Consider the following 25379-nt stretch of genomic DNA (forward strand, 5'->3'; position numbering starts at 1 on the left):
TTGAAGTTTCACACAGGTTTTAAAAACTGCTAATATTCTTGGGAGAACTAAGGTAGTAATCTTCACGGTTGCCAATATACTATGCCCCATAACATTTGAAAATGAATACTGTATGTAGTGACCAAAATACATAGCTGGACAGCAGTTTAAAGTCACCCCATTCTGCTCCTCCTAGTGGCACAGATCTTTCTGCCAATGTAGTTGATGATTTAATCAACTGCACTTTTCTCTAGTACCTTCTGGTACCTTCGACAAAAAACAATCCTCACCTGGGGCAGTCAAGAAGGCTGAAAAAAAAAATGAAAATTCACTGTAATCGGAAAATGCAAAGTGCTTCCTGGCATGACTGCATTACTAAACCTGATGCTTCCAAAGTTAACCTTCCGGGGTGCTAACAACATCAAAGTGCCATAGAAGTGATAGAGAAAAACTCCAAGAGCAAAGAATCAACTAGCCCCATGGGGAGACGCCAGACAGGAAAACAAGGTTTCGAAGGGTACAATGTGAATCCATAGGTAGGGAAAACTGTAAACATGAATCACTTCTTCAATCTGAATCCAATCTTTTAGAGCAGACATTTGGGATTGCCTGCAAAGTCACAGGGCACTGATGGACAAGCTTGTGTATGGGAAGTTCCTGCGATCCAAGACAATGATCTATTTGAGAGTTACCCACATGCAGGAGATGTGTGAAAAATCACCAGATGAGAACAGAAGTTGATTTGCAGACGCTTTCTCCTGGAGGAGAGTAGGAGAGTGCTTATTCTGTGGGCCCAAGTCCAATATTTCCCTAGGAATTCTCTTTCCTACCTTTATTAAGCCAAAGCTCTCTGTAATATTTGTTCATTTGGCCATGATCAGTTTTTCTCTCTGTTACTGTTGGTTCTCCAGCTCCCCTCTCCCTTTTCTCACGTTCAGATAGAACATGTTTGCTATCCCATTTGTGGTAAACTGACTGCCTATCACATCTGCCAACCCTTAGTCTTGGGATGAAACTGGAGACATTCAGGAATGTGTTTTGGCAAAACTGATCTACCTGGCTCCATACCTGCTGAAATGTATAATCCCTCTTGGTGAGGAAACAAAATAGAATGTCTTGGTGAGAGAAACAGCAGGAACCCTGATACACAAATGGAAGAAAGAAACCTCCAAGGTCAGGAGCAAAGGGGACAAAATAAAACCTGTGATGATTTCCCATTGTTGGTGTCATCCCTGAGGCCATAATTCCTTCTGTGGACACTGGTAGCTCCAATGACAGCAGGAAAATAAATCCATGTCCTTATATTGTTCCGCACATAATTAGACATTATAACGCCCAAACCCCATTTCCCAAGGCCTTCTCAGCCTGCCTTCTTCCCACCCCATCTCTGAGATGATCTCTAGATTTGAGGCTTCTAACCTCAGAGGGCCCCACTCCTATCTTCCCCTCCCCAGCCCTTATGTGTGTTACCGAAAGAGAGATATTCTAGCCAATTATCCAAGCATTAGAGATCAAGACATAGTTTAAAAATAGTTTCTATATTCGCATGTCTGTTAAACACATACACTAAAGGAACAAACATCACAATCTGTTTCTCAACCTTTTTTTATCGTTGTCACCTCCCCAAGGAGTCTTTTAAGACTTTTTTCCTAATTACACCGCCTGTAAAATTTTAACACCATAAGTATACTATATATCTGTTTACCTAATGTACGTTTATCTTTGCTTTATACACTGAAAAAGTTTTCTTCACCCACCAAGAACCAATTTTCAGCCCCTTAGGGAAGGTATCAGTATACTCCCTGTTGCGAATGCATGCTCTTGAAGCATGAAACAATTAAGGTTATTTTATCAGAAGTGTTAAACTACTGCTTTTCTAATGTTCAATGAAATATAAATCTTCAGAAACACCAGCATTCCTATAGACCAGTTATCTGTATTAAAGTGGTCCAAGACTGGGCCTGGTAGCTCACACCTATAATCCCAATACTTTGGGAGGCCTAGGTGGGTGGATCGCTTGAGTCCAGGAGTTCAAGACTATCCTAGGCAACACGGTGAAACCCCATCTCCACGAAAAACACACAAAAAATAGCCACATGTGGTGGTGTACACCTGTAATCCTGGCTACTCAGGAGGCTGAGGTGGGAAGATCACCTGAGTCCAAGGATGTTGAGGCTGCAGTGAGCCAAAATTGTGTCACTGCACACCAACCTGAGCAATCTGAGTGAGACCCTGTTTCAAAAAATAAAGTATCATAAAAAACTAAAGCAATCCAGGACAGCAGTGTCTTTATCTCCTGGGATTCCAAAATCTACTGTCTATGGCCTTTTCCCATCTTCCATAGGAAATTCTATAAAATTAGCAAGTGTTACTCTCAAGTTAGTGCCAACTCCACCTATTCTTTTTTTAATCTTAATGCATTTTGCTTATATGCTAAGACACAAACACATTTAAACCATTTCCCACTCCAGAAACTAAACAAATGGACTCACTTCTTGCCGTTTGAAGTTCTGGACATATTCTTCGAACTGTTCGTCTTTTGTCTCATCAGCTTTCCCCAGTTTCTGGAGGACCTAATTTGCAAATAAAACAAAATGTTTAACTTAATAATGTTTTAAAAGAAAGATGTGCATTTTCTGTTAATGGAGCAAGGCTGATGTTTTGCTCTGAGGAGTAGAGCAAAAACTATCAGCACTCCTAGTTTTTCTGTTCTGGAAGCATCTTGGCTTGGCAGCTGTGGAGCTGAACAAAAAAAAACTGAATCCCAGTCCTGCCCCTCACAGGCTGTGTGGCTTTGAGCAAGTGTTGTGCTACACTACACTTATTTCTTTATATAACCGTTTCCTTTAGCAGGCTGTGCATGACTTAGAGACAGAAGCTATGCCTTATTTGTCTTTTTGTCCGAAGCATCTGGCACAATGCTGAATGCATAATTGGTACTCAGCTGCGTGAACAGTAGACCAAAGCTGTCTGACTAAAGCATTCATCCACTTCAGTGGTCCCCAAACTTTTTGGCACCAGGGACCAGTTTCATGGAAGACAATTTTTCCACTTACCAGAGGGTGGCGGGGGGAATGGTTTCAGGATGACTGAAGCACACTACATTTATTGTGTACTTTATTTCTATTATTATTATTACATTGTAATATATCATGAAATAATTATACAACTCACCATAATGTAGAATCAGTGGGAACCCTGAGCTTGTTTTCCTGCAACTAGATGGTCCTATCTGGGGGTGATGGGAGACAGTGACAGATCTTCAGGCATTATATTCTCATAAGGAGTTTGCAACTTAGATCCCTCGCATGTTCAGTTCACAGTAGGGTTTGCTCACCTATGAGAACCTAATGCTGCTGTTGATCTGACATGAGGCGGAGCTCAGGTGGTAATGCTCCCTCCCCTGTTGCTCACCTCCTGCTGTGTGGCTCGGTTCCTCACAGGCCACAAACTGGTACCAGTCCGAGGCCAGGGTTTGGGGACCCCTGATCTACTTCATCGGGACAGTGTTAGAAGCCAGGATGATGGTAAGCTCCATCTCAACCATCTTCTGATACTCCCTTCAACTCAATAAACACTCAAAGAAAGCATGATGGGATACACAGGCCCATACTAAACAGGGGTCACCCAGAAATATGAAAAAACAAGGCCCCAACAATTGATCCTAAAAAATGTATTTTTTAGCGGAATAGACAAGGCAGGTCCACAAATAACAAATCAAAGATAAGTTAAAGACACAGCATACAGCCTCTTTGCGACAGAGGACATAAGTAACAAATTGTACTTGATGCCTTTAAAAAGTAGGGCAGAAGGAAGATAACTAATATACTTTAGGAATATATGAAGAACTCATTTTCCTGAGTAACAAAATAAATGATACACATCTCTTGCTTTACTAGACATTTTCATAGCTCATATATTTTCCCCAAGATATATTTATAATGTTATATTAATAAATGAACCTAAGTATCAAAGTAGTTATCCAATAAGTCAGAGTCCATGCAGATTCCTTCAAGATGTAAATTTTCTTTGGAGCAAAAGTAATTAGTCTAAATGAAAAATGATGTTTTATTCTATTATAAAACTAGTTGTTCATAAAATGTGCTAGTATTTCTTCCTTTTCACTGTTATTAACAAAGATATATGTTTTAAATAAAATTGTATACAGATTCACACATGTATTACCAATTGTTCAATATCACTCAATTTCATTTCACAAACCAATACTACATGTAAGTAATAGGAAATATGTTATTTTTCATTGTAAATGTATTGTTTTTCAAAAGTTGGAGGAATCTAGTATTATAAATATTGAAAGGACATATAATCACTGTATTAACTAATATTGTCCTGTCACTTATATAAGAGTTTCTTTGAAAGCTGGAGTAGAATACACTGCATTTTTTGAAGAATTGGGCATTATAACTAAGGAAGAATTGATAAGCATAAGAAACATGAAATTATGTATATATGTAAAAAGACTATAACTATGTTAAAAAGTTAATAGTGGCTATTTCTGGATGATAAGATTAAGGGTGATCATTATTTTCTTCTTTATAACTCCCTATATTTTCCACAGTTTTCTTAATGTTTAAAGTAACAAGAAAATTCACTAACAATGGTTAAAGTAAAAAGAAAAGAGTTTATCATACTATAGAATTTTTATAAGAAATGTACATATTAGATTTTAGTACATGTTAAGTGGATGTGTTGGTAGCTGGTTAAAAACTCCCACCAAAAAAAAAAAAAAAAAAAACTCCCATCAAAAATATTGACAAGAAAATTAATATAAACTGAAAATAAGACTTCTAGAGGCAACCATGAAGGACCTATATCTGATTAAGTGGCTCACATGTAAGATAAAGGTATTAATAGTGCCTACTTCACAGTGTTGTATGGAACCACCAAGGATACACATGGAAATACCAAGCTATGATGACCAGCATATAGTTAATGCTCAATAAAGAATATTTATTATTTATAGATATTTTTATCTAACCCCACTGAACGTCACCAGTTTATAAGCTTATACTGAGAAAAAGCCAGAGAAAATGTTGAAAATTTTACATGACCAGAATCAGGATTCACAAAAGACCTTCTTTGACAAGATGAAATTCAACAAGGATAAAATTTAGGACAAAAACATAACTGTACTAGCACCAGATTTATTATTCAACTTTCAACCAAAATGCAACAAGATAGATGTTAGGGATGGGTAGTTTCCACCCTTAAGTAGAAGTAAGGAATGACTTTAACAGATAGTCAATATGAGCCAACGAAGTGATGTTGCTGCCAAAGCATCTAATGTAATCTCAGTCTGCACTAACTTAATAACTTAATAGCTTAATAGCTATCAGGAAAGTGGTCCTGGATGCTCTCAGAGGTGGACAAGTTGGTAAACACATAAATAGACAGAAAATCTGGAGCCAAAAGAAGGAGCTCTCAAAAAGGCAAAGAGAGTTGATACTATGTGATGAGAAGAACACTTGATATGATTTGGTATATTGGCAGGGAGAAGAGAAGACCCAAGGAAAAGAGCACAGCCATCCTCAAACACTGGAAGGACCATCACAATAAAGAAGGATCAAACTTGCTCTGCCAGAAAGACTCAAAACTCACATCAGTAGGCAAAAAGCGCATGAAAAATTTGTTTTCACAAAAAATTTTCATCATAGTTTTGTAGAAATTAAATAGTTTATTGCTAGAGTTAATGCGCTCACCATTCTAGAAGTCATATGAGCCTAACCAATAGTTAGAGTCCCAGAGAAGAGACTTACTCATCAAACAGGTAAATAGACTAAGTCACATTTCAAATACAATCTGAGAATACATAATAAATTTATTACGTTAGACATTTTCCCTAGTGAAGAATGCAAATCACAATGAACAGTAGCAAAGAAGAAATCCTCTTCGTGTTTACTAAACACTGTGTGTCAAACACTGGGCTAAGGGGCTGCAGGAATAACAGGCTACATTCTAGGGACTGTGATTTTTCAATAGTATTCAAACCCAGGGTTGGAGGTGTGGAACTGAAGTGGACAAGGGTGGCGTGATAGACAGAGGGCAGATTACCAAAAGGCTTAGGCAGCAAGACTCAGAACTTTGATTTTCTTGTACAGACCATGGAGAGCCAATGAAGTGTTTCTCTGGAAGGAGCCACATGGAAAGGTCTGCACTCCTTGGTGACAATGTTAGGGACAGATTAGAAGAAGGCAAGATAGAAATAATGAGACCAATTAAGAGGCTTTTTAATGGTCCAAGCAATAAATGACAGAACGGGAGCTAGGAAACAGATACAGCTTTAAGAAATATAATGCACAGTATATGAAGGCTTGTGAGATGTAAAGGATGAGGACAGAGTGAAGGATGACCTCAGATTTCTGCCGGAGAGACTGAGTAGGCATGGATTCCTTCAAACAAATTAGAAATCATTTTGGACATACAGGGTTTGAGACAGCTCTGTGGCATCCAGGTAGAGATATGGTAAATAGCATGATAGGGCCAAGGTTCTGAGAGATGCTCTGAGCTACAGTTATACTTTGGAAATCACCAGAGTATGGTGATAGTAAAGCTACTAAGTAACTTTGGAAATCACCAGAGTATGGTGATAGTAAAGCTACTACAGTAAAAAAAAAGCTCTGAAAAAAAAAAAGCTTTTTCTCTGAAAAAGCCCAGAGAAAATATGATGTACAGAAAGAAGTGGGCCGAAGACCGTCCCGAAAAATCATTATTTAAAGAATGGGCAGAGGAGGAGAATCCTTGACAGGAGACTGGGGACCCAGAGGTATGGTCAAACCAGGAGCAAATTCATAGAAACCAAAGGAGACAGTTTCAATTGCTACAGAGAACTCAAGCAAGTTAAAAACCAAAAGCCCTGAAAGTGTCCACTGGATTTAGGAACCAGAAGGTCCCTGCGGTCCTTGCCAAGGGCTATGAGTGGAATGGCAGTCAGAAGATCATAGTAGATTGAGCAAATAGAAGGAGAGGAATCTGAAGAGCATGCAGGTACTCTTTCCAGAACTTGGGGGCATAAAGAATCAAAGGAGCAATTCCTGACCCTGTTTCTAGGCCAGAGAGAACTGACCAAAGAAAGGAGGCAAGAGCTATGAGGGTGTCATACGGTAAGAAAAGTTTCAAAGCGGGTGGAAATGGCGGCATCTCAGATTCACCAGAAAGGACCCATCTTGCTCAGGAAGAGGCACAGCCATTCCTCAGAAACATGAAGGATTTCTGAGAAGGCAGGGAAGATTGCCTGTGTAAAGGCCAAATTGGAAGGAATGCACGCACGACAGATCCATCTCTCTTGTGGGGTAAACGACCACATCATCTGCTGAGCAGCAGTGGGGTGAGGTCACAGGAAAGGTCCGGAGGAGAGGGGAGTGATTCAGATGTGGAACTGGAAAAGATGAGAACCAGAAACACATGACAAGAATTTTAGATGAAACTGAAGGCCCCGCTGAGGCAAAGACCATGATGTGCAGTTGCCTACGTGTAAGCAGTTTTGTGATTTTTCTCCAGCAGCCTCAATGGAGGTGGTAAGATTGATCTGCTATATAGAAAAGATCTTAAGGCACCATAGACAGCGAAACCTAGAACTGAGATGACTAAAAACATATTTTGCCTTGCTCTATGTCACAAGTATTTGACAGTGAGCTGATAATTTAAATGACCTCTCTCATTAACCACTCCTTTGGCAGTGTTGAAAACACCAATTAAACCTGAACAGTGTGGCACTGTTGATATTACAGGAGGATTACTATGTATTTATGTATTTGATATGCAGATTTTGACATCAACATGACACATCTTCCACCTACAGGCAAAAGGAAGAAAGTTCAGTGCTTCGTGCATTTTGGCTTAAGACTTGAATCTTTTACTTCAAAGATAATTTCATCTACATTGACACTTTAGTATTTTGAAACAGTAAGATTTTTGTTGTTGCTTTTAGTGCTGCTGTTTTTCAAATGCAAAATAATACACTACGTTGAATAAGCTTTTCCAATTCCACTTCCTTTCAGTGAGATTCTGACATATTCTGTTAGGGATATGTGCTCCTCCTCCGACCCTCACCCCAAGCTCAGAAGTTCTGACCTAGTCCTAAAAGACATCATGACATACGCAAGTAAAAAATTAAATAGGAAGGAAAAGCAGGAATATGGTAACTTGGAATATCTCATCTTAAATCATCTTTCAATCTCTCCTAAGGCAGTTAGTTCCTCAGCTTGGGTTGCAAGGTCTCTCATTCTCTTCTAGGGCAATTGCCCATGTATAAAGTGCCCAAGTAAAGTCCCTAAAAATTTAGAACTCTTCGATTTGGGCAGTTTCTCCATACTACAAAGCCAAAATTCTGATCAAGTTTCAAGTCTTCATAGTCCAATACAAACTAAATCCTACTATAGTAAGAGAATAATTGCCTTCTCTTACCATTTTAAATTAGGAGTGGAATATTGTGTTGGCAGCTTTCAAAAAAGTGACTGGCTTTTTAAGTCAAAGATAAAGTTCACAATCTTCCATTCCACACAGAAATAACTTCTGTTAATCAGGAGAAAAGATCAAAGAAAAATCAAGCTATGAGAAGGTGTGACCCCAAGCAAAAAAAAAAAAAAAAAAGCTAGTCCTTAGTCCTACAATCAGAAATGGGGCAGCTGAGGAGAGGAAAGGCTGCAGGTCACAAAGCAGTTCAAGGCAAAGGCCAGGCATGGTTTGTTACTGAGACAAGAATGACGGCAGGGTTGGCCACCAAGATGCCTTAGTGACATTCATCCATTGGATGAGGTCTCCAACTAGACAAATTTCCAACTCTGGGTTACTCACACTTCCTTGAGCTAGACTCTAAAAGTCAAGAAGAAAATCATACAATTGTATTAGTCTTCTTTAACAAGGAGACACCTCTCTCTTCACATTTTCTGTTCTTACAAAAAACAAAAAACAAAAACAAAAAAGAAGAGCACATAAAATAATGTGTACATTCTCCATGTTGTTGATCAGGAGTGAACTAAATCAGAAGGCCATGGACTCTTCTGGGCAGGACATGGAGAGGTGGTCTTCCACTTGTGCCCATTATTCCAGATGATTCATTCACTCATCAGTCCATATACCCACCTATCCATCAAGAGTTCTTATCTTGTTCTCACCGTAACACTACAAAGTCCCATAGCTTACGACTGGAGAGGGAAGGTAAGTGCAGGGTAGCTGCTTGTCCTAAAGCTTCCTGCTGGGCACGTCCTACACTGTTTCCCAAACTTCAGGGTACTAGTCCTTTGTCCTCTTTCTGAGTGTGTTTCAGGACTTAAGGAAGAGGATTTAATTTGCCCTAATGTGAGAGGACTGAGATGAAACACTAGAAACGCACCTTTTGGTGTGGCTCATGGGCCGTCGTGGTCCTCACATTGTCCTCCAGCTTCCCCTCTGGGGGATTTATTTCTGTACCATTACGACATCTACTTCTTACCTTGGTAGATTCTAACCGTGCATTAGCCATCACGTCATCAAAGCCTCTGAGGCTGGCATGAGCCTTCCTGCCAATTCTGGGAAACACTTCTGGGAAAGTAAACAATAGATAAGAGAGAATATTCACAGCCTCTGTCCCATCTGAATGGCCTTCAGATTTTAAAAGGTTGAGAATGACATAAAGTAGAGAAATTACATGTCTCATACATGAGTAGGTTTATCCTAAGTGGGACAGAGGCAACTGGGAATTAGAAAACTAGGGAGAAAAGGAAATTTAGTCCCTAGACAGGAACAGAGGTAAGTGAGAAGGGCCCTAAAAGGCAGTGCAGTAAGCACCCGCCAAGGCTGCTTTCTAATCACACATCTACCTGAAAAGGTGTCATGTTCCAGAACGCTGCTCTCTTCTCTCCTCTCTAATACTTTCAATTTCAGGACATTCAGTCCTCTGACTTCAAGAGGAAAAAAAAAATAGTGGTGAGGAAAAACAGCTTGAGGAATATTGACCTGGCAAAGATTTGAGTCCTAGCATCCAAAATGATTCGCTTCTCCAGGAGTTGGTGCCTGCTGGCTGTCCCTCCAGATTGAGTCACCTTGTCCCAGAATTACTTTTTCATGAACCTGATATCCTCAGGATGCAGCCCAGAGTATAATAATTATACCAAAACCCAGTGGGAGTCTGCTAAAGCCTGCGAGTCATCCCATGAGACTCAGATAAAGACCAGATTTTCCTTCTCCAGTGGCCCCATTCACAAACAGAGCACTGTCTCATGTCATTATTGCACAGGATAATGTAATGAATCTCCAACCTCTTTAGATCATGTAAATTAGTCCTCATGTTCCTTAGCTAGGCAAAGGGATCTTCCATATACTACCAACCAGATGTTCGAGAGAAAGCTCACATCTGCCACACTGGTAGCAACCAGTCCTGCATCAGAGCTGCTGTAAACACACATGGCCACAGAAGCCAGAGAGGGTTCTACATTTGGGAAATTCACCACAGAACAGGTCTGTTCCTGATTGCTTTATACAGATTCTTCAGGCAGTTTTCATGTCAGTTACCCATTAGACCAATAAAAGATGAGTTAGCAATGTAAAAACTGATCTCCTGTAATCCCAGCACTTTGGGAGGCCGAGCCAGGAGAATTGCATGAGCCCAGGAGTCGAAGACCAGCCTAAGCAACATGGCGAGACCTCATCTCTACAAAAATTAAAAAAGAAAAATTGGCCGAGTGCAGTAGCTCACACCTGCAATCCCAGCACTTTGGGAGGCTGAGGCGGGCGGATCACAAGGTCAGGAGTTCAAGACTAGCTTGGCCAATCTGGTGAAACCCTGTCTCTACTAAAAATACAAAAATTAGCCAGGCATGGTGGCGCATGCCTATAATCCCAGCTACTTGGGAGGCTGAGGCAGAAGAACCACTTGAACCCAGGAGGCGGAGGTTGCAGTGAGCCGAGATCATGCCACTGCACTGCAGCCCAGGTGACAGAGCAAGACTCCGTCTCAAAAAAAAAAAAAAAAGAAAGAAATTAGCCAGGCATGGTGGCATGTGCCTGTGGTCTCAGCTACTTAGGAGGCTGAGGCAGGAGGATTGTTTGAACCCAGGAGGTCAAGGCTGCAGTGAGCTATGATCACATTGCTGCACTTCAGCCTGGGTGGGAGATCAAGACCCTGTTTCAAAAAAATTAAATATGAAAAAATATGAAAAATTAAATATGAAAAAACACTGACCTGCCGTACAAATATTAAAGGAGATGTTGACTCAGGTAGAACAAAAATTCCACAAAACTCCACCCAGGATTTCAAATGAGAGCTGTAAGTTCCCTAAGGCAGGAAGGGGCCGCTAGTGGTGATGGGTATGAAACAGATGAAGAAGATACCTAGGACATGTTCTTGCTTTTCTTCCTCTTATAAAAAATGCCCATTTGACTAAATCTATAATTCTCTAATTTATTAGCTATCACCTATGGAAATTTACAATATATCAAGCACAGATCTAAGTGTCCTATATCTAGAAATGTATTTAATCCTCCCAATAATCTTGTGAGTTAGGTTGCTATGATTATGTTCATTTTACTCATGAGAACATTGAAAATTAGAGAGGTGAAGTAATTGATCTCTGTCATATAGCTGGTATGTAACCAAGCTTATGTAAGGCTAGGATTTGGTTTTCAGCTACCCTTCTGATTTACCATGATCTTTCTGGAATAGTGTTTTCCAAAATGTGTTCCATGGGACATAATCTCAGGAATCTCTATAAAAAAAATTCCAAGGGCAATTTTGTTTGAAAAATACCAAAGACTATATATCTATCTACCGAGTCTCAAAGAATATTGTTAAAGAAAAAAAGGAAGAAATCACAATACCCGTAAAGTACAATGTGAACATGTATCAGTGATTATTTTTTTACTCATTAATTAATGAGGAAACTGGTAAGATCCTAACCACTATACTATAATGCCGTAAAAACAGGAGCAGAGAAAGAAACACAGCCTGGTGACCACACTCTTCTACTTTCCTCTTTACAATTAAGTCATTTTCCTCTATTTTAGATTCTATTCTGACTAACCATATCATATTGTCAGGAACTCAAACATAGTAACTGCTTGATCCATACTTTCATTCAATGGAAACTATACGACATTATCTCCCTCCCAAAATAGGTTCTTGTATTAATTCAAATACCCTAGAAGAGGAAGCAAGTTATACAAAATACATGTTCTCCGTACTCTGTCTTCACTTAGAGGAACCGAATTAGCCTCTGATGAGCAAAAGGCCAGAGGACATCTCCTCCTTGTAAGAATATTATGGATCAGGCCACCAAGGGGGTCTCATAGGAGCATCAGGAAAACACAAATGACCATGGCCTCTCTCTAGATACCAGGTTCTATATCTGGGGTCCAAGAACAGATCCCAAGATGTCCAGGAATCACCTGGAATTGTGGCTAATATAATATGGCTGTGCCTTTTATTAGGAGGGGAGGAAGGGTCTCCTGGTTTCTGTAAGGTGAAGAACCACTGAATTCTAAGAGACTTCATGGGTACAAGTGGAAAGAAAATAAGTGCTAAAATCAAACAAAACTGGGCCTCACTTGATCACTTTTGAGAGCTGGAAAACCTTTGCCAAATGTTTAACTTAGTCGAGACTCAATGTCTTCATCTTTAGAAATGGGAGGATACCAACTCTAGAAAGTCTAAGTGAGAGCACAAGCAAAAACTCCTGGCCTGATCTGAAAAGTGTTTAATGAGGGTTTATTCTTTCTTTTCTCCTTGACTTCATATCTTCACTTTAAGTTACAATAACAAAGGTCTGACAGGGAGCTTAGATCTTCCAGTAGATCCAATGGAAGAGATTCTTACGGGTTTGGCCAAGCTCACATCTTTGACTTTCTGTGATACAGATGGATCTTTTAGAGCTAAAGGGATACTATAAAGTCTATAGAAACATCTGTGCTTGGAAAATTATTTGCTGGCAACTCTCTTTGTGCAGTTCAGTAAGTGTCTCTTGAGCAATTCTATAATTCCAACAACAATACATGTGCCAGCAATGTTGCCAACGCAACCAAGAAAGCCTAGAGTGGCAGTCTACGCTCCTAGAAATCATCTTTTCTGGTGGCTTCTCACATTTGAGCAGACTTTTGTAGCAGCAAGAAATGGGATCCTTCCAAGTGACCCCATTCAAACCTGATCAAATGCCCCTATCAGATCTGCTGATGCCTGTCTTCCTGAATAGGAAAACCTGGGCCTGGGGTCTAACGATGGATATGGCTTGACACCAAGAACAGCTTGATTTTTCCCCCTTAAGGTTTATTTTCAAGACTTAAAGCTATTTGAAAGTTCAGTTTGTTTGGGGCGGAGGGAGGTTGTTTTGATTTGGTATGGTTTTGGTGAAAAGAATAGTGTGACCAGAATTCTCATGCCAAAATTTCCACTGCAGTCCTGCTGGGGCCACTGAGTGACATCAGGAAGGCCACCCATCCTCTCTGAGCAAACTTTCTTCCTGTTTTTATTAAATGATGCCTTTTGGTAATTTGCCTCACAAACACATCATAAATGAAGAAAAAGAGATAGGCTACAGGGTACTTACATAACTTTTGGAAAAACATTCTGCATAATCTCAGATTGGGAGATGTTCTGCACAATCTCAGAGTGAGGTACCACCAGAATTCCCCAGGTTCTTAAGTGGCCCCCCAAAAGCCATGCAATATGCCCCAAATGCCAGGACATAATTACCAAGGATTTCAGACAGATTCAACACGATGTGCATGATCACAAAGGCAATTTCACCGATGGTTTCTATCTGTAATGTTTATTGATCCAAAAGTAAAAATAACCTGATACAAAACAAATTCTACATATATTGCAGGTTTCAATGGAAGTAAAAAAAAAAAAAAAGGAAAAGGAGATGATTGCTAACAGACCAAAACACCAAACCTACTTCCTCTGGTAATGACTCCTACTTGAAGGCTGGACACGGTACTTTCAGTTCAGTTTGTCCATGTGGTCGTTTTCTAAAGATTGCTCAAGAAGGAACTCTGAGTGCCTTCATAACCTTCCTTGAGAACTTGGACAGAAGGTAACGGAAGTTAGCAGAGAGATGCTGCCCCTTCTGGCTATCTGAGGCTGCCTCTGTCAGAGCACACAGCTTCCAGCTCTGGGTACCAAAAGCTGAAAACACTTCTCACCAGCAGAACAGGCAATCAACGCAAATGAATAAACAGACAAATGAATGAATTTGTGAAACACTATTTTTGTATACATTTCTATACTTTGATCTGTGCTTTGATTTTCCATTTTATGCAGCCGTTTTAAAGTCTGATCTGCATGAAGTGAATTTCTAAAAAAAAAAAATACACACTATTTTGTAGGAGATCTATGTTTCAGATTTAATTTGAGCTTCTCAAACTGAAATTTCCACGTTCATATGATTAACACGAATATTTTATAATAAAAAGCTAAATACAAAACCTGCAGGATTTTTTTTTTTTTTAAATAAAATTGGGACTTCAAAGAAATACTGTGTTATCAGTATGTGCTTTGGGTAATTTCATCACACTCTCTTGTGTGCTATTTGGGTATATATACCAAAGGAGGATGTTTTAAGACGCAGTGTTTGGTGTATAAGAATGACGGCGTGATAGACCAGTGGGAAGCATAGAATTCTATTCTGGTGACCCTGGGTAACACACCTACCAGCTTTGCATACAGATAAGTAAAAGGTGATACTGGAATTGCATTTCGCTAGCTGTTCACACCATCTGTAAATACTGGCAGACACTTCTACGCCACATTCTCTCCAGTTGCCCCTCCAGATCTATAATCCACCCTTCTCCACACTGCTGGTGCTCCAGGAAGCTAATCTCTAAGAACTGCATCCTGCCCAGGCCCTCTGGCTTCCCTCTGGCCTCAACCAATGGCAAGCGTCAGCAGGAGATGCAAGGGTGGGCAAAGGTGGGAGGAGGGAGAGGTTAGGGTGCTGGTTCTCCTGGCTATCTCCCAGCCAGCCACCACCAATTGCCATCTCATTCCCTCGCCTTTCAAGTGGCCCCAATAATTGCATCTCCTCTCTGTACATTTCGATAAAAGCTCCCTCCCCTTGTTTTTAGGCCTGGGGAAAAATGTCCCCAGCAGCCTCCACTGCCCCTAGATCCCTTGCTGGTTTCCCATAACCCTCCCCACAGAGAATCCAGAAATAGAATCTGGGTCTCAAAATTCTTAGCTCAAAATCTTACACTATCTTTCACCCTTCAACTATGAGAAGTAATGAATTAAAACAATCCAACACACTTCTAAAAAAGCATCACAGTGCGTTACAGTGTAGAAACGGTGCAGAAACAAACCAGTATAATTCACCAGACCAAAAACAATTTGCATGCTAAGCAAGCCTGAGTATACTAATCCCACAACAATGGGGTCTGCCAATCACACACTTTTCAGGAACATAAGCCCTGCAGTTGACAAAGGATAATTATTAAAAAGTGTTTAGTAAGATGTTTTCAGCTGTGAACCCAAAATATCTGAGACAAGTCTCAGTCAACTCAGAAAGTTTATTTTGCCAAGGTTAAGGACATGCCATGACACAGGCTCAGGAGGTCCTAATGACATGTGCCCAAGGTGGTTGGGGCACAGCTTGGCTCTATGCATTTTAGGGAGACATGAGACATCAATCAATATGTGTAATATGTACATTGGTTCCTCTGGAAAGGCAGGACAACTTGAGGTGGAGAAGGGGGCTTCTAGATCATAGGTAGAGAAGAGACAAACAGTTGCATTCTTTTGAGTTTCTGATTAGACTTCCGCTGAATATACAATTTACAGAAACAGTCACTTATGCTTTCACTGGCTTAGTGAAACAATAGGGCAGAGGAAGCAATCATATATATGCATTTGTCTCATGTGAGCCTCAGGGTGATGACTTTGAGTTCTGTCTGTCCTTTGCCTACCAGGAATTTCCTTGTGGGCAAATTTTGAGGGAGGTATGCAGCCGTTTTATCTTTGTGTTAAATAGCTATGTCATTTAGGAATAAAATGGAAGCAAGTTTGCCTGACACAGTTCCCAACTCGACTCTTCCCTTGGTTTAGTGATTTTGGGGTCCCGAGATTAATTTTCCTTTTATGTGTCCTTTGACTGAAGGTATCTAAAATGAAGTGGGGTCATTCATCTGGGGTAACATCCAAGGTTCACTGTCCCACACCAAGGAAATCAAGATTATGAACACACAAGGAGGTTAAGAGAGGAGGTTTAATAGGCAAAAGAAAAAGTTCTCTGCTGCAGAGAAAGGGGATGCTGAGCAGGTCTTCCGGTCCACAGTGAAATGCAGATTTCATAGATGAGCTTGCGGAGGCAGTGTCTGATTTACACAGGGCACAAAAGATTGGTCGGACCAGGTGTGTCATTTGCACACGTGAAGAACTGGTTAGGACTAGGCGTGCCGTTTGCATAGTGCACAAACAAGCTGGCTGCCTCACCCTAATCTTTTATTATGCAGATGAGTTCTCTATGTGGCCAGTGCTATGTTGTCTGCTTTTTCACTGCGGTGACAAAGAAACAGAAGATGGATCGTCCATATTGAACATGCCTGGCTCTCAGGTAGCCCTTTTCCATTGGCACAGCCGCCGGCATTCACCTGTGCAAGCTTCCAGCTTGCATATCTATGTTGGCAGCTCGATTTTTCAGGCTGATCATTTTTAGAAAAGAAATTATTTGGGAGCTTTATTTTTTGTTAAAATGGAAGCCTTGCTGAGGACTCCTTTACCCTCAGTATCTTCCTAAATAATTTCTTTCTAGATACTAGATCAAAAGGGCAGAAGTTGTTTTCCCCTTTTAATGATTGCAGACTTATCACAAAAGTTTACACAACATAGCTTCATCATTATTGGTAAGATGTTGATTTTCCTCCACTGAGAATGCAAGGCAATCACAACCAACATCATAGGTACATAAGAGACAAGGTACATAAGATCTGGCTCTTTTGAAGAAATTAACAAGCTAATTCTCAAAATCAACTGGAAAAGAAAAAGATGCAGAATAGTCAAAACAGTTTTTGGAAAAAAGGAGAATAAAGAAAGGATGTTACATCCCTCTCCAAAGCTCTTCAGAGAAGCCCAACTTTCAGAATACAAAACTGAAAATGTGATGAGTTATTTCTGCCCTGCTAAAAAGGTAGTTTCATTCAAAACCTTTGACCTTAGTACCTAGAAAAGATTAAGCATAGTAAAACTAAATAACAACAAACAACTGATTTCCTATGAGCCTTACTTCATGTCCACAGGGAAATCAAATCCCACATGTGGTCTTGGCGTAAATCACAGGGGCTGTAAAGTATTGTAAAAACCAGTGTAGAAAAAAGCTGGACTGTTTTCAGAAAAATGACCGACCATGTTAGTAAGACAAAACTTCTCTCTACAGACTGCATTCTCACAAGATCATTACTTTAGATTCACCAGATATACTGGTTCCACAACTTATTATATGAAATAATATAGAAGTATTTCTCTGCCTTCTATTTAAAATGATTGAGATATGTTTGGTTTCTAAAACTTTGAGTTTTGTTATTCCACTCCTGTGTATCTGTTAAAGCCATAATTTATAACACCTAATATTTGATTAGTTAGAACGTTGAAAGAATGTTGTATTCTGATCAATACAATATCCTGGTTATCTGAAAGGAGTAAACACTTCCAACTCTTGTTATAGCATAGCTTCCAAGAATAAGTTGGTCATCTTGATGAATGTATGAAGCAATAAGTATGCTGATTCTTTATTTGAAGAAATCCTTTCATCCACTTACATTTTCTCCTCTAAATCCCTGACACTTAAAGTGGGTCCTCACACCAGCATCAGCCTCACCAGGGGGCTTGCTAGAAATGCAGAATCTCAGGCCCTATTGCAGAATACAATCTGCAATTTAACAAGATTCCCATGCAATTCATCTGTGCACTAAAGTTTGGAAAGCCTGTTCTAAATTACAAACTCAAGGTCAAACTCTACAGGTAAATGAGGAACCAACATCATTATTCCAGGCATTTGATGTAGACGCAGACAAAGATCAGATAATCAGATTGAAGTTGCAATGATCACAGAATACACCACAAATGCTGGTTATTAAAATAAATGCATGATCCATGTTTAGCATTTCCCTCATTCTTTTTTATAATTATTTTTATAGATTTTGGGTATGTAAGTGTCATTTTGTTACATATTGCATAGTGGTGAAGTCTGGGCTTCCAGTGTAACCATCACCTGGATAGTAGTGTATATTGCACCCATTAGGTAATTTATCATCCCTCCTCCCTCTCCCACCACTCACCTTTCCATGTCTCCAATGTCTATGAAAGCACAGGACAGAAATATTTCCAAATGTTTAAGTGTTTTGGATGGTTGGCTGGGTTCTGGGTGTTTGTAGTTTAATTTGCATTTTAATGAAGCCATCACCATTAGATTTTTATAAAAAGATGATTCGGCAGATCTCCATAGGAAGTGGAATCATTCTGATTAGTCACATTTTTGTCCTAAAAATGTGAATTAAATTTGAATTTCTGGCTCAGTGACATTCAACAACTTCACATAAATGAAACAGTAACATACGTGAAGCTATTCCTGACCATGACCCCAAATGACAAGCCATCAGTAGCTTGCTCAGAACCCCTGTGGATGATCCTGCCCTTTCATGTGGAAACAACAACTGAAACCAGATGAGCTGTATCTAGTTTTGTATTTCAGAACCAGTGTTTCAAGCAACTCAGATTGCAAGCAGGGGTTTTTAACATCAGGCAATTATAGTCATAAATAACAGCAAATCTATGTCAAATTTCCTACGATGACTTTTGACATAAAATAAGAAAAAGGCTTTAACCCTATTTTGTGTGCCACAGCATCATTAACACTGAACCAATCTTCACTTCTTCCTCCAAAACCTAAGAAGCAATCAGCAACCAAATCCCTCCTCAGCACGTGGCTGTGAACAAGGCACCATGTCTGCCCTGTTCTGAGCATCTGCAAATAGGAAGAATAATCAATGCTTCTTTCAAATTTATAATTGAAGTAAACGCAGGTTTTCTCTCCCCATCATTTATTGCCTTCTTTCTTTTTTCCTTTCCCTCCTCACTTCTTATTAGGAGTCCCCAGACTTTGTTAGCATACAGGATACTTAAATTATGCCGTGAAAGGTTGCCAGTATTAGCAGGAGAAAGTTTCATTTTGTGTAAGTGTCTGTCTAAAGAGTCTGAAGGGCTACGCATCCTCCAAGGATGCCTAGGACCTAAATAGTGCAAAAACCTTCCCCCACAGCCCATGGACCCAGGGATGTGAGTGAAGAGCCAAAGTGATGCTAAGGAAAGAGGAGACAGGAAGAGAGAAACAGAGAATGAGGGAGAGAAATATCCGTGGCTGCACATCCCAGGTAGGCTGCCTAGGAAATGTTAAGCAACAAACTGTTAGAAAATTGGAAAAGTAAAGAAATGTCTGCATCACACTCAGGAATTAACATGGGTGTGCGAGCAATTGAAATGCATTTCCTTTTAAATTCCTAAATTCCTCTGTAATTTAGAATATGGAGTGGACATACACTCTCCTGAGTGTTAAAGGCCAAATTAAAGGGTTACATAAGTACTTAGAAAAATAAAAGATAAAAAGTGTAAGTTTAGATAATTCACTCTCAAAGAAAATTATCCAGGAAACTAGAAAACTTCATATAGACTTAATACGTCAAGTACATGTTGAATCTCCAAGAGGAAGATGCAGAATGTAGTGTTCTCCAATTTTTCTTTTCTGACAAGAGAACGCTTTTGTCAAAAATGAGTATCCTGCAAGACTAATCTGTACCAAATGGACTTGGAAGGAACTCTGGGCCACACCATAGAGATCCAGACCCCAGGACCCCCTGCACTTCAGAAACAGAGCTCCTTGGCCTGGCTGGCATGAGGACTACCTGGCGGGCTTCTGATGCAGAAGATCTGCACAGATCATTTGGATGAGCACCAGAACTGCTCTCATTTGTCAGAAGTGGGCAAATCCCTATGCACATTCCTTAGGAGTAATTATTTTAATTTAATGCTCAATTCATACAACACCCAGAAGTAAGCAACATGAGCTAATAATTAGATGTCTTGATTTGGCCAAGTATAAGCTCTGTCACCTGGAATAAGTCACCAAGGCTCTGTGAGCCTGCTTTCCTCCTCTGTTTACTGATCTGCATCTCCAATCAGGGTCCTGAAGACGACTTATGCCCAAACGCAATCTCTACATTATAATCCCTGCCAGGTATACGTCAGGTTACTGGGATGAATACATCTGCACCATTAATTTCCCTGTGTAAACAATTCAATATCAGCCAGGCTCAAATAAAGGAGGAGAAGAGCTTTGGAGAAGGTTCATGACCTTGACCCCACTCCACCAAGTAGAAGCTAAAGTTTTCTCATCTCCTTCTTTTCTCTCTATCACTCTTTCATGATGCAAGTGACAACGAATTAAATAAAACTATCTGTGAAATACATGTACATTGAGACCCTCCAGAGAAAGATCCAATCTTCCGCCAGCCCCAAATCCAATCTCTGTTGTTCCCTGTGCCCTGGGAGACTGACCCAATGGACTGCATTCCCCAGGTTCCCTTGATCTTAACTTCCTGTAAACTGGCAGGAGAGACACCAGCAAGAGAGGAAAGGTCAGGCTCTGCTCCATCCTGCTTTGAACTATTTCTGGCAGTCCCTAGGTCACTTCACACCTGTCTGGAGACCTCTCCTTTATGACTTCTGATCTCACTGGGACCAATCGTACTATTTTCTCTCCTTGCCTCTTCCAGCCTTGCTGTGGTTATAGCTTTGTGCTATTGTTATTGGTCTTTGGCGGCCTCAACTCCACTGCTGATTCCCTTAACACTTCCCATACCTCCACAAACAGTCCATGCAGTAAAGCCTCTTGAACCATCTGTGCTGAACTCTGCTTCCTGCCTGCCGAGCTCTGGCTGATAGAGTCCCAGACAATCTCTGGCCCTGGGGATCATCACTGCTCCAGTGTACCCACCCTGAACCCAAGGGGGCTGCAGGCAGGCTTTGTGTAGTTTTAAAACACATATGCAAATATACATAGCCACAGCATTAAAAAACGATGTCTGGAAATAGGTTACTGAGGGTTCACACGTGCCATTTTAAAGCACACCAAGCAGTGTGCATTTAAATATGTATTACACTGAGTCAAAGTTCTAAAGTCCTAATTGCAAAACAAGCCTGCACCCAAGGAAGGACAATAGATATTTATTCAGATTAAATATTGTCCTCTTGAGTTTTCACTACACTTGATGGGGCCTTGAGTACTGCCAAAATTTGATTTCTGTAAAATAAAACTCCAAAACTCAAATTGATATCCATTGGAGCCTGGTGGTTTTCATAGCAAAGCCCTCTGGGCAGGGCTGGAATCACATGCTTGGAGTCTCATCCTCCAACTCTGCAGGCTAAAAAAGAGCTTGGTTTTGGCTACAGATGAAAAATAGAGATCATTTCCTGGTTTCACCAGAGTGGTTAGGAGTATTGAGCTTATTAGAGAATTTACAACCAAAGAGCTAGGGCTCTTCAAGCACCACTAGACTCTGCCTCCAAAAGAGCATTCCTCATAAGGTGCTGGGGACCTTAGTGACCCGCAGCCCCAGCTGCATCCTTTCTGCCACATCACATTCCATTGTCCACACTGCTCCACTTCCCCTGCCTGGCTGGGACTAGCTTCCTGACACCAGGAAGATGCAGAGAGCCATATTCTGGGCATTTTCATCAAGCCCACTCAAGCTTCATTCCCTTTGAAGCCCATGAAGAATCTTGGATTTGAGCACATTATGATTTCTGGTGGCTTCCCAAATTCAGTAGATAACTAGGTAAATCTGAAACTCAAATAACTCCAAATGCATCCTGGGCCTTCCTGTCTGCTCCATGTGTAAGTCTCAGAAGAATTCAAAATCATGTTCTCTTGAGGGATAAAATAAATAAATGAGCATTTTTGTGAAGTCACAATTTGATTTAGTCTTTCTGGCGTACACTTTGGCAGCATTTATCAAAATCTTTTAAAACGTCTATACTTATTGACCCAGCAATCCTACTTCTATAAATATGTTTAAAATAATCAAAGATATGCCCAAAGATAGGACTACAAAAACATTCATTATAAATACTTTATTTATAATAGCAAAACAGTAATGACAAACTAAATATCCAAAAATAGTTAGTTAAATATACTACTGGCATTTCCACTTCTTACATGATGAGTGGGCTAGAAACTCAGAACAACCCTCCCACTCAAAATTTCCACACAAAATATAAGCATTGTTTTCAATGCATTGCTAAGCTAGCAGAAAGTCAGGAATTCCGCAAGGCCAATAGCATGGTCTGGGAGGCTTTAGCCCAGAGGGCATCTTCCACTGTTTTGACAGCTGCACTGGTGGGACCAACCAGAGATAAAGTTTAGATACGGCCAAGCCACAGAGAGAAGTCTACCAAGAGAAGCACACCCTCTTCTCCCCAACCTTAACCTGCATAAGGTTAAGACCCAAGGGGCTACACTTTCAGTGTGAATTAATTTACCTGTAATAGTGAATTAGAATTATACCTGTCCGCAGAAGGAGAGCATAAAGAAAAGTTGCCTGTTTTGACCTGGCTATTGGGGGAAGTGGAAAGAAATCCTTTCCTTGAAGTGGTGAGCACAACTTGGCCACGGCATTTGAGGTCCACAGTCCCATGTCAGGGCACGAGTTAGAACCTCAAGTGGAGAATTTCATTTAATGCAATTCTTTGGGAGACCGGTGAACAATCACATGAGGCCAGGTATTCAAGACCAGCCTGGGTAACATAGTGAGAACCTGTCTCTAACACAGTTAAAAAAACATTAGCCAAGCATGGAGGCTCATACCTGTAGTCCCAGCTACAGGTAGGACGATTGCTTGAGCCCAGGAGTTTGAGGCTGCAGTAAGCTATGATTGTGCCGCTATACTCCAACCTGGGTGGCAGAGAGAGACCTGTCTTTAAAAATAATAAATACATACATACATAAATAATAACGCAGTTTCGAGATGATGAATTCATAGTCCCCTCATTGATGGTACCTGCAAGGGCTGGCCTTGACAAACAAAATTCTCCACTGGAGGAATTTAACTTCAGCCCCATCTTCAAAGAATTCCCATGTGTTAGGTTCTAATGAATATTATAATAAGGAATGCTAGGCTTAATAATGAATACATTTCTGGAATCTTCATAAACAGAGGAAAATATTCACAGTATTTTACTATGTGAAAAATTCTGTATGATAATAAAAAAATTATAAAAATTAGATCTGAAGGCTAGGAGCAAATATATTTCCACTGCCTAAAGTCAACAGGGATCAAATTATGGGTTTTCTCACTTTTTTCTCATAATTTGTAGTGTTTTCCAAATGTTCTATAAGCATATATACTTTAGAAATTAGAAAAAAAAACTTTATTCAGAAAGCCAAATACCACATGTTCTCACTTATAAGTCGGAGGTGAATATTGGGTACACATGGACATAAAGATTGCAACAATAGACAATGGGGACTCCTAGAGCCTGCAGAGAAGGAGGAGGGAGCAAGGAGGCAAAACTAACTATTGGGTACTATGCTCAGAATCCATTGTACGCTAAACCTCAGTATCACACAATATACTCAGGCAACAAACCTGCACGTGTATCCCCTGAATCTAAAATAAAACTTGAATAAATAAAACAAATATTAAAAATAAAAATCAAAAGAAAAGAAGATAAATTTAATGCTTTTTAATTTGAAAAAAAAGGAAAAGAAAGCCATTCAACAAAACTTAACCTTGTAAAGAACATCCCAACCTTTAAAAAAATATGTGATCTAATTCCAGCTATCTTTTGGTTCCCCTAAAGAAAATACTAGCCGAAGCACTGATGTGAGCATTGAATAACTTTTACTGTTATTAGACACCTGCTGTATGCCAGACCCTGCTAGGCATAAGAGAAAAAAAATGAATGAGAAAGCACCCAGGCCTTCAGGAGCTCACAGCTGAGACGGGGTTTCAGAAATGAAATAAGTGTAAAGCCCAGTGTGCCTGACGGGCTCACTCACCAGATACAGGGAGACACCAGGGAAGGCCCTCATTCACTGTAGTCCCACAGTCAAGGAGGGCTTTCAGCCTTCTTCTTAAACGATAACTGGGAGTAACTCAGGCAGAAGGGAAGGGAAAAGGTGCTTCTAGCAAAGGAGAAAGCACATCATTCTCACCACCCTCCACTCCTGCACTCTCTGCCCCCTGCTCTGCTTTATTTTTCGTCACAGCAAATGTCACTACATTATTTATGTAGTTGTTTCCTCATTTGTTGTCTGTTTCCCAATTCCACTGTAAGTTTCATGAGGGAAAGGGCTTTGTCTGGTATACCACTATCTCCATTATATTCTAGGCATAAAGATGGCAACAACAGACACTGGGGACTGCTAAAGCGGGAGGGACAGAGGATGGCAAGAGGGAAAAAGTAACTCTTGGGTACTATGCTCAGTATCTGAGCAAACTGACTTGGATGAATGAATGAAAGAGAGGCAAGAAAAGGAAGTATGAGTGTAGAATAATACTATGCTTCAGTTCATTGTCATTGGACCACAACACCAAATTCCCAAGAGCAACAGGGATCCTTCTAGGAGGACAAGGGGATGACATGGTCCAGGACAGCTGTGTAGAGATTTGATTCGGGGTGGGAAACAAGGAAAGCATGGGACAAAACAGCAGGCAAGAAAGAGAAAGAGAAGCTGAACCAAGGGTCAGGAATAGCTATACCCATTCATTCATCCCACAACTATTTAAACTACACATGAGTACATGAAAGCAACACAGCTATAGCAGTTATCACAGCCATGGGTATAGTAGTTCCTAACCCAGGTGATGTGGTTTGGCTGTGTCCCCACCCAAATCTCATCTTGAATTGTAGTTCCCATAATTCTCACATTTTGTGAGAGGGATGAGGTGGAGATAATTGAATCATCGGGGTGGTTTCCCACTATCCCTGTTCTCATGATAGTGAGTGAGTTCTCACAAGATCTGAGGGTTGTATAAGAGGCTCTCCCCTTCACTGGGCACTCGTTCTTCTCCTTGCTGCTGCCATGTGAAGAAGGATGTATTTGCTTCCCCTTCCACCATGATTGTAAGTTTCCTGAGGCCTCCCCAGCCATGCTGAACTGTGAGTCAATGAAACCTCTTTCCTTTATAAACTTCCCAGTCTCTGGTATGTCTTTATTAGCAGCATGAGAACAGACTAATACACCAGGCCCTGCTGTAATCTCTGGAGATACGGCTGTGAACAAGACAAAGGCCCTCCTTCATGGAATTTATATTCTATTGTGAGAGACAGTAAAAAAAAACAATTAAATAAAATAATTTTAAAGAGTAATTCATCCCAGCACTCTGGGAGGCCGAGGTAGGTGGATTGCCTGAGCCTAGGAGTT

At 40.4% G+C, this 25379-nt stretch overlaps 1 protein-coding gene across 2 annotated transcripts in view; it reads right to left on the reverse strand.

Moving 5' to 3' along the window:
* AMPH (amphiphysin) overlaps positions 1 to 25379 on the reverse strand; it is a 252548-nt gene that overhangs the window by 151670 nt on the left and 75499 nt on the right. For both annotated transcript variants that reach the window (XM_023226433.1, XM_023226431.1), the window contains exon 2: positions 2472 to 2552. In XM_023226433.1, coding sequence (XP_023082201.1) covers positions 2472 to 2552 — 81 coding nt within the window. The remainder of the gene's footprint in view (positions 1 to 2471; positions 2553 to 25379) is intronic.

This window comes from Piliocolobus tephrosceles, chromosome 8 (assembly GCF_002776525.5).
Source record: "Piliocolobus tephrosceles isolate RC106 chromosome 8, ASM277652v3, whole genome shotgun sequence".
NCBI lineage: Eukaryota > Metazoa > Chordata > Mammalia > Primates > Cercopithecidae > Piliocolobus > Piliocolobus tephrosceles.